Source organism: Neopsephotus bourkii, unplaced genomic scaffold (assembly GCF_033783945.1).
Source record: "Neopsephotus bourkii isolate Nb327-2 ecotype Australia unplaced genomic scaffold, CSIRO-AGI_Nbou_v1 NB_1723, whole genome shotgun sequence".
In the NCBI taxonomy this organism is placed as follows: domain Eukaryota; kingdom Metazoa; phylum Chordata; class Aves; order Psittaciformes; family Psittacidae; genus Neopsephotus; species Neopsephotus bourkii.
This window is the reverse complement of record NW_026902197.1, coordinates 192,679-205,124: the sequence shown is the minus strand read 5'-3', so window position 1 is coordinate 205,124 and position 12,446 is coordinate 192,679. Positions and strand designations below refer to the sequence as shown.

The 12,446-nt window shown below is 55.8% G+C and overlaps 1 protein-coding gene and 1 non-coding gene across 2 annotated transcripts in view; one reads left to right on the top strand and one right to left on the bottom strand.

Moving 5' to 3' along the window:
* Nucleotides 1-11,647, bottom strand: part of ADAMTS7 (ADAM metallopeptidase with thrombospondin type 1 motif 7) — a 39,537-nt gene extending 27,890 nt beyond the window's left edge. Inside the window, exons 1-8 of the mRNA XM_061376566.1 lie at nucleotides 11,543-11,647; nucleotides 10,619-10,971; nucleotides 9,135-9,306; nucleotides 6,932-7,128; nucleotides 5,834-5,917; nucleotides 4,981-5,105; nucleotides 3,859-4,008; nucleotides 2,813-2,956 (exon numbers count right to left, since the gene is read on the bottom strand). Coding sequence (XP_061232550.1) covers nucleotides 2,813-2,956; nucleotides 3,859-4,008; nucleotides 4,981-5,105; nucleotides 5,834-5,917; nucleotides 6,932-7,128; nucleotides 9,135-9,306; nucleotides 10,619-10,971; nucleotides 11,543-11,630 — 1,313 coding nt within the window. The 5' untranslated portion in view covers nucleotides 11,631-11,647. The remainder of the gene's footprint in view (nucleotides 1-2,812; nucleotides 2,957-3,858; nucleotides 4,009-4,980; nucleotides 5,106-5,833; nucleotides 5,918-6,931; nucleotides 7,129-9,134; nucleotides 9,307-10,618; nucleotides 10,972-11,542) is intronic.
* Nucleotides 11,648-12,184: 537 nt separating this feature from the next.
* Nucleotides 12,185-12,257, top strand: TRNAK-CUU (transfer RNA lysine (anticodon CUU)). The gene has a single exon. It is a non-coding gene; the product is annotated as a tRNA-Lys (tRNA).
* Nucleotides 12,258-12,446: the final 189 nt, after the last annotated feature.

Genomic DNA, 12,446 nt, shown 5'->3' with positions numbered 1-12,446 from the left:
CCCCGGACGCCACAACCCGCGTGTCAGTGCCCTGCTGATAGCAATGAGGTTGATTGCCAGCAGCAAAACCCATTCACCCTCCTATCTGCTGCTGCAAACTGTTCCCGCCCTGTGCTGGACAGGACAGCAAAGGGATGGTGCAGCTGAGCCCCCGAGGTGGCTGGTGGCAGGCAGCCAGGCTGCGGAGCCGCAGGGACAGCCCTGCATGGGGCTCTCTGCTCCCAGTGCCTTCGCTACCATACTTCACACACACAAGAAGCTGTCACTGGTTTAGCCTCCAGTGTTGATCCAAACAAGCCTGTTTCCAGCAAGGCAGAGCCCCTGGCGAGCGCTCCTCAGCAGATTAGATTACTTGGGCTTGTTGTGATTGGGAACAGGTTTAAATGAATGTGAACCAAGGCTCTTTTAACCCAAACCAGCAACACAGAAGCAAGGGTCAGCAGCACGGCAGAGCTCCTGCCTGGGGGGCTGGCAGTCCCTTCCCATCCCACCCCAGTGAAGTCCACACTGTAAACAGCTCACTTGGCTGGGGATAGCTCTTAAAATACCTTGTATTGCTTTATAAGCACCTCCCTTTTGGAAGAATCAGATTGCTTTCAGCAGTCCAGGGGCCTGAAAGTCTCTGTTCCACGTTCACAACAGCGGGAGCATCCTTCCTCTCCCAGGCAGGTTGATGGGGCTTGGAGCAAGCTGCTCCAGTGGAAGGCATCCCTGCCCATGGCAGGGGTTGGAACTGGAGGAGCTTTAAAGTCCCTTCCAACCCAAACCATTCCATGGGTCTACGACACTGGTGTTCCTCAGGATGAGCTTGCCTATTCAGGTACTAGCACATGGGATGATGCACATCATCCCCAAACCACCACAACCCCCATTGTCCTCTGATCTGCTTTGAGTCACTTTCTGTCTTGTCCCAGCTTACGGGGCAGATCTCTGTCCCAGCATGGGGGTGATTTAGATTTGCTGTCAGCTCTCCAGTGCTATGTTCAAAACCTATTTCTTCATTAAATATTTTACAGTCATCCTACTGGTGCCTTCCATTGGCCAAACCACATTTCTGAGCCAGCAGAACCTGGCAGAAGGTTCCCTGTGGCTTGGCAGGGGGATGCAGTAAACCACACTCTGCATGGAAACCACGCAGGGTCTGCCTGCTTCAGCCGTTCATTAATGAGGCGGGTGATGGAGGGGATGGCAGGATGATTAAACCTCCAGATGGGAGCAGGCTGGGAGGATCTGCAGCCACAGCTGAGAGCAGGATTAACATCCCGAAAGCTCTCGGAGAGCTGGAGGAAGGGTCCAAAAAGCCAAGATGGAATTCAATAAAAACAAAGTGGAGTTTGGGAAGAATCAGCTGCACAAACAGGGAATTGGCAGAACTCAAAGGCAGGGGAAGACCAGTCATCCCCAGGCTCCTGGAAGGAGCCCATGGAAGGATGATGGTAGAAAAGCAGCAGCACTGTGCAAAGGGACTGAAAACCTGGTTGTCTGGTCTAGAGAAAAGGCTGAAGGGAGATGAAACCTGCAGCTGTGCCAAGGCTGCTGCTGAGATGAAGGGAGGCTGCTCTGTGCCATTGCACGCCTGGGGTGCAGGCAGGGCATCCATGAGACACTGGATCCTGTTTCGTCAGGGTATTCCACCAGGCAGGCTGTGAAAGAGCTCATGTCAGCATGAGGGTGGAGAGCAAAGAGCCCACAGCATCTTCTGACTCCTCCGAGGGTTAGAGGGGGGGAAACCACGGAATGCCAAAAAGGGCTCAAAGATGCTTACATGTGCTTGTAAAATAATAAACTTTTGTAAAATAATCAGCATCATCTGAGTGCAATTCCTGTTTTCAAACACAAGGTCCCTTCCAAGCACATCCAGCAACCCCAGGTCAGCTGGGTCTCATTTTCTGGCTCATTCCTTCCCATCCTCCTGCCAACATCCTATTATAAGGCACTCATGTCTGTGCTGGCAATGAGCCTCTCCCTTGCCTGGGGGATGTCACAGCCGGTGGAAGACGCCTGCCAGGATCTGCTCCACTCTCAAGGAAGAGCTGCCCCTTCTTTGGGGACAAAGAGACCCAAACCCAAGCAGGGAAGCATCCAGCTACTCCCTTTCTTCCCCCTCGCAGCCCAAGGTTATCGCAAGCAGGAAATGCTTAACTCCGAAGTGAAGTTTAAAAGCAGAAGGCCAAGAACACTGAATATGAGAAAGCTCCGTTCCACCAAGAGCCACAGATCAACAACCATCCCCCTGCGTGGAGCCAGGCCCATGTGCTCTGGGATGGGATCTGGAAACGGAGCTCAGCCCCAGGCAGCCTCCCCGTGCTCCTCACCCAGCTCTGCCCACCGCTGTTTCTTGCTGATGCTCTCACTGGTTTCTAACCTTCCTGTAGCAAGGAAGGGAAACGATTCCCCAGTGCAAGCCCCTGGCTGAGGAGCACACATCTCTGGGCTGCGTTCCTAGGAGCTTCAGAACAACAGGCTGAACACAGCCACGGGCTGCTAAAAATACACAGATGCACAGAAGAATCTGGCTCAGTGTCGTTCCCTCACGTGGTGCCTCCTGCTCCATGCAAGCATCAGCTGCAGAGCACCGAGGAGAACTGCACAGAGCACTGAAGGAAACCTCTGGCTCTGTTCAAGCCCCAAGCCCTGTGCCACTGCCCAAACACTCGTGCTGCTGCTGTGTTCAAACCCATCCTTCACAGCAAGGCCTGAGGCAACCAAGGGAGACAAAAGCATCCCCTGGGTCGGCTCCCACCCACAGACCCAAGCCCTGAGCCAGCCCCAGCACCCCATGAGTGAGGAAGAAGAGGAAGGGAGGACTTACTCGAGGAATCGTGTGATGTACTCCCGGCTGCAGCGGGACCAGGTGAGTGGGGACGTGTCATACAGGAGCTGTGGAGACATGATGAAAGGTCTTTTCCCAACTGGCTCACAGTCATTGCTGCTTCCATCATGCTGAATCCCAAAACTGTGTAAGAGCACAGCCCCACAAAGGAGAGGTGAGCCGCACGCCGCTACAACCGCGCAGCCTCTCTGCTCCCAGCACAAGGACACCACAAACCAGCCCAGCTCTGGGGGACTCGGTCACTGACACTGGCCCTGGCTGCGGGGGACACTCGGTGACAGCAGGGACACTGCTCCGACCTCTGTCCCGTGCTTTGAGTTCAGCTGTCTTAGTGAAAACTCAGCCAAGCACAAAGTAATGGGAGCATGGAACGAGATCAGGTTCATTAAACCGACCGGGTAGGGGTTTTTACCACACAAAGATACTTGGAGCAAGCTGCTCTAGTGGGAAGTGTCCCTGCCCATGGCAGGGGGTTGGAACTGGATGAGCTTTAAGGCTCCTTCCAACCCAAACCATTCCATGGTTCTATGACACTGGTGCTCCTCAGGATGAGCTTGCCTATTCAGGTACTAGCACATGGGATGATGCACATCATCCCCCAACCATCACAACCACTCTATGATTCCGTATTATTTACTATGATGTTCAAGTGGTCTGTCAAAAGGTAATTGGCATTGTGGCAAGCAAATTTGTTGCTGATTCTATACACAGGTCCTATTTTAAAACTTCCCAATGGGCAGCCCCCTCTCCAGAACCTTCAGCATCAGCAACCCGGGATAACACACAACAGACACGCGCAGGTCCTCCAGGCTGCCTTGCCCTGGGTGATTTTCCTCAAACCTGGAGCAACCAAAACCTTAAATCTGAAGCCGAATTCCCCCGAGAGCTCTCCTGGGTGCGGAAGGTCTGCACCAGTGAGGAACCGCTTGGCAACCTCCTCCCAGCTTGCACCCGCGCCTTCGCGAGCCCTGCCTGAGCAGCGCAGGGGACAGAGGGCAGAGGAGAGGAGGAGGAGGCTGAGGTACCTGTGTCCGAGCTCATGGGCCACGGTGAAGGCCAGCGGCAGCCCCGTGTCCTCGTTGATGTTGCAGCTCCTGTGGGGCTGGCACATCCCCGCCACGTGGGACAGCCCCAGGGTCTCGCAGGGTCTGTTCATCGCTGCGCAGATGTCCTTCCTTGGGGGACCAACACAGACACAGAGCAGAGAGGGGGGTTGAGGCGGGCAGGAGCATGGGATGCAGCCCAGCCCATGAGGAAGACACATGGACAGGGGCCAAACAGAAGTGAGAATGGGGACATCCAACGGCTTTCCGCAATGGAAAGATTTACGACCTTTCCCTTCCCCTTTACTCTCCCAGGGTCCCTGGCTTATTATGAAGCCTGATTAATGGGAAGTGCTAGCCAGCCTGGCTACGATATTCCATTGTGTAAATAAAGCTGATGCTGGGAATAATGAAGCAATTACTACATTGCTTGAGGAAGCACATCCCAGGAGTGCTGTGGTCCAGGGCAGAGCAGCTCCAGCCACCCAGGAAGAACAACTCCAGTGAAGTGCAGGGCCTTAAGTGCTTTATTTCTGCTACAAAGCAAACTGCCTAAAGAAGATAAAAGTGTTGTGGGTTGTGAATCATCACACAAACCACCAGGATACCTCCAGCAGCCAAGTCCCTGCAGCCTGAAACCATCAAACTGCTTTTCTTTGACTGCAAGGTGTAGAAACTTGGCCAGGGGTATGAATTCCTGTGAGCTTCATGGGGGGTCAGGGGCCTTTTCAGAAGCTCCTCTGCCAACCTGCATTAGCTTCCAAGGGGAAAAAGAGAGTTAAGCCCCGTGTACATCTCCTGACAGGATCCAGCCATTCTTGGGCTTGGCAACAGGGCCATGGTGAAAACCTGGTTTGGAAGCCTCCACTTCTACTCAACTGGGAGCTGTTTCCAGGTCTAAACCTGAGATGCGAGAGCAGTTCCAGCATCAGGCCCAGGCTCCCTTCACATTTCATGTCACACACCTGATGTGCAGGTGTCCAGGCAGGGCTTAGGCATGGAGAGCAAGTTTCCAACAGCTCCCACTGAGATGTCCTCCTCCCTGCAGATGTTTCTGGCCGCCAGAACAGCACCTACAGCATAAAATCAGCACATGCACAATACCTTGTGAGCAGGACTGCGACGTCGTGATGCAGGGGATGGGAATCTCCTTTGACGTTGATGCTCTTCTGCCATTTGCAAAAGCTTTTCAAGGTGTTGTCTGCATGGTGGGAGATCTTCAGATCCTCCTGCCGATGTAAATAAAAGTCTGCTGTGATACTGGTGCTGGATCCTTCTGGGTTTTAGGATGCAGCGGGGAAGGGCCTGGTTTCAGACTCAGCAGAGTGGAATTGGGAGTAACTGCCATGAGGATGGAATTGCTCCATATTTATAGGTTGTAGGCAGGGTGGGAATACAGTGCTGGGTGGGAATACAGTGCTGGGTGGGAATACAGTGCTGGGTGGGAATACAGTGCTGGGTGGGAATACAGTGCTGGGTGGGAATACAGTGCTGTTTGGGAATACAGTCCCTTTCTGCTTTTCTGTCATCTCTAATTCAACCAAAACATTAACTCATCTGGTAATGGGGGTTAAGAAACACTGCAGGGAAATCTCCCATCCTGCCTGATGGCAAAGGATGCAGCTGGGAGCCCATTGGAGTGGCATCAGGATCCCCGAGAGCCCCGCTGCAGCTGGGAGCACAAACATCCAGTGATTCACATCCCCCTGCTACCGGTGGTGATGCTGAGTTACCGTGAGTTATCCTGGGAATCAGACTGCAGAGCTCCCCTGGCCGTGCCCCTGACCTCACCAGGGCTGCAGCCCACAAAGACAGGCAAGGCACAGGCACCTGCATTGCTCTTACACAAACCCATGAAGGCAGCACAAGAGAGAGGCTATGGGCTTTCAAGGTCAGTTCTCAGTGCACCCCAGCCTGGCTGCCAGGGTGAGAGTGAGTCACTGTGTTTTCTCCTTACCTCTTCATCCTCCAGCAGGATGAGTCGCACTATGGCGATGTTGATGGGGTTCCCAATGCTGGCGTGGTGGAACAAACCTGCCACCTGCAACAGCAAGAGCCAAAGAAATGAAGCCTGAAGGGAAGACCTTGCCCTGTGTCACTGCTGGGAAGGAGTGCAGGGAGCACAGCTCGAGGGGAACACCAAATGCTGCTGACAACATCTCCGGGATTTCCCCAAAACAAGAGCAGATGCACACCTGGACTGAAGTGTTTGGAGTGTGATGATACCCATACAAAACTGATCTAATTTGTGTAGCACATTGAAACTCACCCAGCAATGCCTGGGGGAACACCTCTGCCTTCACCAACAGAGGTGTTTAACATCTCAAAGCAAGCCTGACCTCCCTGGGTGCCTTCATCAACCCCAGAAACCCGGGGATGTTTCTGAGGTCCCCTGCCCAATCCCACCCTCTTTTCTGGCCATCAACCAAAGCTCTCTTCTGAAATGCAAATAGGTGCTACCACAGCGGCTGAAGAACGAACAGACTGAACCAACTCACACTGATTGAGCTGTTTCTTTTATGGCACCAGCAAGTTCCTGCAGATTCCCAGTGGAGCCCCCCACAGTGTGGTTCTCCTTCCCTTAACCGTCCTAAGTGGCACCTTCCCAGGAGCGTTGTTCCTGTCTCTCCTGCTAACCAGGCTAGTGCTGGCACCGGATCCCTCTGCGGACATGGCCAGCCCCGAGTGTGAATGACTCTGAGCCTAAACTCCCAGGTCCCTGTGGGTTTCTCCTGCTCTAAGGAGGTTTCCTTATCATGCAGAGGGTCATGGATGGCCCTTGTACAGGTTCCAGGGTGGTTTCAGCTTCATCCCCGTGCCCAAGTCTCCCTGCACTGATTCTGGCCTCAGGCTCAGACACCAACCCATCCTCCCATGGTGGATGCAGCTCTGAGCAATGCAGAAAAGCCACTGCACGGGTGGGAATGGCCCAGTCTGGAGAGAGGTCTGCTGAGGTCCCACCAGGGATGAGTCCTGGCAAGCCCAGTGGTCTCTATGTCTCACAGCCATGTCCCCGAGCAGGCAGTGGCTGGGCCATGGGAGGAGCAGGACTCACCATGTTCATCACGGTCAGCACGTACTTCTCGATGTTCTCGCTCCCGTGATACTCTATCATCTTGGTGTCTGCCACCACCAGCGTTTCCACCCACTTCTCCTTGCTGATGGAGCGCTGCTTTATTCTTCTCCTCCTGTGCTGCTTCTGCTCCCATCTCTCCCTCCGCTTCTCAGACCTCTCCAGGCTTTCCTGGGATTCTGAGGGATCAAAGGAGGGGAAAAAAGGCTTTGGTTTTTGAGGCTTTGCTAAAGCATCATCAAGAGATGCCCGAGCGTGCACCACCGAGAAACAACCCCCAGTGTCTGTGACTGTCACCCCAGGCAGAGGCAGCTCCCCAGTACCGTATGCTCTGCACCCCTAAGGCTGGACTGATGCCTTGAGCCAGATCCCAAAGATCATCAGTGTCCTGGGCAGGCTGGGGTGCTGCAGCACCGCACAGAGATCCCTTCAGCCACACAGGGACTGAACTCTGCTCCTTCCCATAGATAAACAACAGGAACATTCATGGGGCTGAAAAGGGACCGGAGGAGAGCTCGGATGCTCCTCACGCACACCAACAACTGGGAATTCTCAAGCAGAGACTTTTCCTGTGACACTGCTCCAAGATCAAGGTCAGGGTCAGTCCCAAGCTGGGTAAAGGCTTTACAAACCACATCCCACACAATGGGAATTGCTTTTATGACCAGTTTCTACGGGCTCAGCCTTACTTCAACAATGGACTTTCACATTTCATGGACTAGACTGTACGTTAGCTGGGAAAGAGAGTTTTATCCCCCAGCCTGAAAAATCCCAACTATCTCGATAATTTGAGGCACTGCTAATACCACTGTGACAGTTTAATCACAACAGCTTCCTTGGAGCTTGTTCCCATTGTGTCCTTTGCTGCTAAGCTTCCAGCCAGGACGTGAAGGTACTGCAGAGAGGATGGGGCAGAGGGCTCCCAGGGAGGCATTTTCCCTTTGAGGTCCCTCTTAAACTCTTGCCCAGCTGCACACACAGCCTGCCCTCAGTATTGACAGAGGCTAACTAACACCTAACAGCCTAACACCAGCTGGCTGCACAGTGCTTTGCAACCCAGCAATCCATCACACAAAACAAAAGGCTTGCAGTAATTAAAGCCCTGCAGACTTCTGGTTTCCTTCCCAGGGCACACTTCACATCCACTCTGCTAGCCCAGACTGCAAAAGGGATTCACACAGGCTCTATTACACCCAGTGAAATTCATTTACTATGAATAGACTTTGAAGTCTAGAAAGAGCCCTTATGGTTGTTATCATAGATTAAATAATAAACTTAGATTAACAGAAGAATGCCTCAAAATAGCCTGATTGCAGGAAAACCCCCTTTTCTGGAAGCAGAGAGCTCTAAGAAGTGTGCAGACCAAGATGCACTGTGGGAAGATGCAGTTCCACTGATGCAGATGAGGAGTAAAGCGCCCCTGAGCTGCTGGGGATGCGCTGAATCCCTCAGCACTTGAAATCTTGGCTTTGGGAGTTTCTCCAGCCCATCTGCTCAGGACAGAGGGGCAGGAACCAGCAGGAACCCTCTGCCCCACACTGACTGACTCTGGGGCAGCGACCGGGTTTCACTCCCAAAGTCCAAGGCCCCAGCAGGTCAGAAACCGGCGTTTGCAAGGAAATGGAAACGAACCCTCAGTCTCCAGGGCACAGGGGGCTTTGTAGCAGGGCCAGGAGGAGAGGGGAATGAGAGGCCTGAGGCTCAGCGTGGGCTGAGTCAGGTATGTGACAAACAAACACAGAAATTGGGCAGGAGAAAAATAACCCCAAGCCTGTGTGCAGCAATGCCCGTGGCTCGTGGATGAGCCCTCCCATGATAAAACTGCCTGTGGAATGGCTGCATTGGTACCCCTGGGGCATGGGGCTGTTCCCCATGGGCAGCTCCAGGCTGTCAGATGCTCACCCACCAGCAGCATCGTGGTGGTTCACTATTTTGGGGTGAGGGTTTTCCTTCTTGCCAGCTTACGTGGCAAAGGGAACCTTCAGAAAAACTCAGACTAAGAGCCATGAGCGTCATTGGTGGATGCTGGAAGTTGAGATGGGAGCTGAATGCCAGATATAATGAGTGTGGAGGCAGTGGGTTAAGGCTTGGACCTGCTCTCTTTGTGTTTGAGGTGCTTCATACGAACCACAGGACCCAGCTGCTGCCGGCTCACTGCAGAACTGCAAGAGGAAGGGGACCTTACCTTGCACACCACAAGTCTCCTGTGGAGCTGGTGGCCTCCTGCCTGGCTCTGTCCCCAGCTCGGGTGCCTGGCGCTTGTATATCCTGTGGGGCTGTGCTGCTCCATCCTCCTGAAAGCTGCTGGACACTGGCTCGATGAAGTAGTCCTCATCCATGAGCCGGAACACACCTTTCTGGCAGGGAGAGACAAAGCGTCGCTGTGAAGCTGTCTGCATCAGGCACAGACCCACATGAAGAACCCGGGAATGGGAGAGGGCTTGCAGCTGGTACTGTGGCTGTTTTGGGCTCTAAACTCCCAGACAAAAGAGAACAAACCAGCATGGAGCAATCGGGAAGACAGCAAAAAGCTAAAAAGCTCCCATCACAAAGTAGGGATGGGCGGTGAGCCCAGGGGGTGTCTGACAGTGCAGAGCTCAGGGGATGCAGGGACGCTGAGAAATGCCTCCTCCAGAGAACCAGGGCACACATAAAGCATCAGACCATTCCCCCTGCACCTCTCCTGACCTTCCTGGAGACACCCTGGGGAGCCCAAAGGATGGCTCTGACCGCAGCGCAGCACCAGTGCTGTGAGCAAGCCTTGCACCAACAGAGGTGCTTCCTGAGCAAAACCTCCTCAGACGCAGCCGTTGCTTTGTGCCTTTTGCAGCACCACTTCGCTGCCACAGAGCCACGGTGATTTCATACTGGGTAGAGAAGGTTTAAAGCAACTTCAGGCTGAGTTCTGCTCACCGATTATGGGCTGCAGACCCCTCACAACCTTGTGCTGATGCCTTGAGTGAGTGAACAACTTCTGCATCATAAAAACCAGTAGTAATCCCAGCACGATACTGTTCATTTTCAACACACTTTACAGACCTCAGTGATGGTGTTCACCAAACACCACAACGGAATGGGTGTTTTCAAGTGACACAATAGATGGGTGGCAAATCACTCAGCAAGTAACTTCTTCTTTTGCTCTCCTGTTTGTGTTTAATGCACAAAGAGGAGTTTTCTGGATGAGCTTTAAGGTCTCTTCAGCCCAAACCAGTCTGGGATTCTATGGTTGAAGTCCTGAATTTCCCTTTCCTTGGGGGAAAGCTTTCAGCACACTTCAAACCCCTCTGCAGTGGGACAGGGCAGTGGAGGTGCCCACAAAACACGAAGTGGTTTCCCTGCACAGCAGCTGTGCTATCTGAACACCCCCGGGCACCCAGCACCTTGCTCTCAATGTGTTCCTCATCATCCCACGTTCAGTACTAGAAGGCAGAGGCGAAATGAGAGCTGCTCTTTGGGAATTCGATCACAACCAAGTAAACACTCCCGGAGAGCTCCCAAACCGCTGGAATCCATGGGAAATCTACAGTCAGCTCATCCACAGCTGCGCCGAACCCAGGGGCTGAGGATCCCGGCTCACTGCTGTCGGGAGGAGCTTTGCTATTGCTTCAGCAGCAAAAAGGCTTTCCCGCAGCCCCTGCTCTGTCCTGTGCAGGACGGATCCATACTCACCAGGCCATCGCAGGTGCTGAGCGCGGCCGGACCCCCCTGCAGCGCCCGGCTCCGAACCTCCCCGATCATATGGCAGGAGTTGTAGGGGTGAGACTGGATCTTGGCGCTGGCGATGCCCCCGAATCGCCTCTCGGTGACGAAGCCGGGCGCCAGGAGGTTGTTGTTGAGGCTCAGGTTGAATTTCAGGGGTTGTCCTTTGTAATGCAGCTCATAGAAGGCAGGAAACTTGCTCCTGGAGGAAGGGGACCTGCGGTGGAGGGCTCGGTGCGCCAGGTCATAGGAGAGGAAGGAGCCCCTCTCGTCCACCTTAACGGGATGAACGATGTCGCTGCTGGAGTATGGCGGAGCGGGCTCTGGGGGGGAAGGGGTCCGGTGGTTACCTTTGGGGCTCATCCCCCCTCACGCTGAACCCCCGGGGCAGCCCGGTGGGGTCTGGTACCCAGACAACAGCTGGACCTGGTGTCCCCGGGGGGGCACAGGCAGAGCCCCACAGCCATGGGGCGCATGGACCCCACCGGGTCCGGGCCGGGCTCCCTTTCGAGAGGATGGAGGCGGGTAACGGGGGTCCCGCAGCTCCCGTTTCCACACGCACATTCCCGTTGTTCCGTTACAGCTGCGGGTTAAAAGAACCCAACCCAACCCAGCCAAAAGACACCGAAACCCCCCAAATCCCGGTGTGAAACGGCGTTTGGAAGCCGGCCCTGGGGGAAAAGCATCCCCCGGCGCTGAGCACTGCCCCGGCTGGGTAGAAGCGAGGGAACCGGGGGGAACCGCGGGGAACCGCGGGGAACCGGGGCTCCCTGCCCAGCCAACCGCTCTGCACCGCGGAGGGCACCGGGGGCTGCCCCGCACCCGCGGACATCCCGCGCGTCCCGCCCGCTCCCGCGGCCCGTCCGTTCCCCCCCGCCCCGCTCCGCTCCGGACCTGTCCGCTCGGTGCCTCCGCCCGGCTGCGCGCCCGCGGCCACCGCCAGCGCGGCGGCGAGGCTGAGGAGCGCGGCCGGGGCCGGCATCGGTGCGGGCGGCGCGGCTCGGCGCGGCGGGGCTCGGGCACGCCGGTGGCGGGGGGCGGCTCCGCCTCTCGGGGTGTGTGGGGAGGGGGGCGCGGGCAGCGAGAGCCTGCGGCCACCACGGCGCGGCGCAGCGGCGCCCCCTGGCGGTGGCGGCGAGGAGCTCCCTCACGGAGCCCCGGGAGAATTCGGTCCGAGAATGAGAAACGGAGCCGGGGCCGCGGCTTCCCGTGCGGCGTCTGTGCGTGCGTGCGCGTGCGCCTGGCTTAATTACCTTAATTATGTTTCCCAGTGATAATGAGCTGGCAGCGGAGGAGCGGGATGATTTGGTGCTAATGCAGTCACCCCTCGGGGGCAGCTCGCGGCGTGCCCGGGAGCGCTGTAGCCGCTGCCGCCAGCCCCGGGGGATGAAATCGCTTAATTAAAGCGTTATTAAGTATGCAAATAAGGCCTGAGCCCCGCGCGAGCACGCTCCCTGGCGGCCGCGCTGGGGAACGGGCAGCGCTCAGGGCATGGGGGCGCTGCAGAGTAGTGTGAAGGGAAGCATCGACCGCAGCGCCCGGCTAGCTCAGTCGGTAGAGCATGGGACTCTTAATCCCAGGGTCGTGGGTTCGAGCCCCACGTTGGGCGCATCGAATTTTTCCTCTTCTCTTTTTTTATGCCTTTCCCCCCCGCCCTCTCTCTCTTCACAGCCCCCGCCGCCAAACCCGGGCAGTGGAACCGGTACGGCACCGCTCCGCAATGCGGCTGCGGGCACGGCGCTCCCCGCCGCAGACTCCAAGCCCCATCATGCCGCGGGGGAGCGGCGGGAGCAGCGCG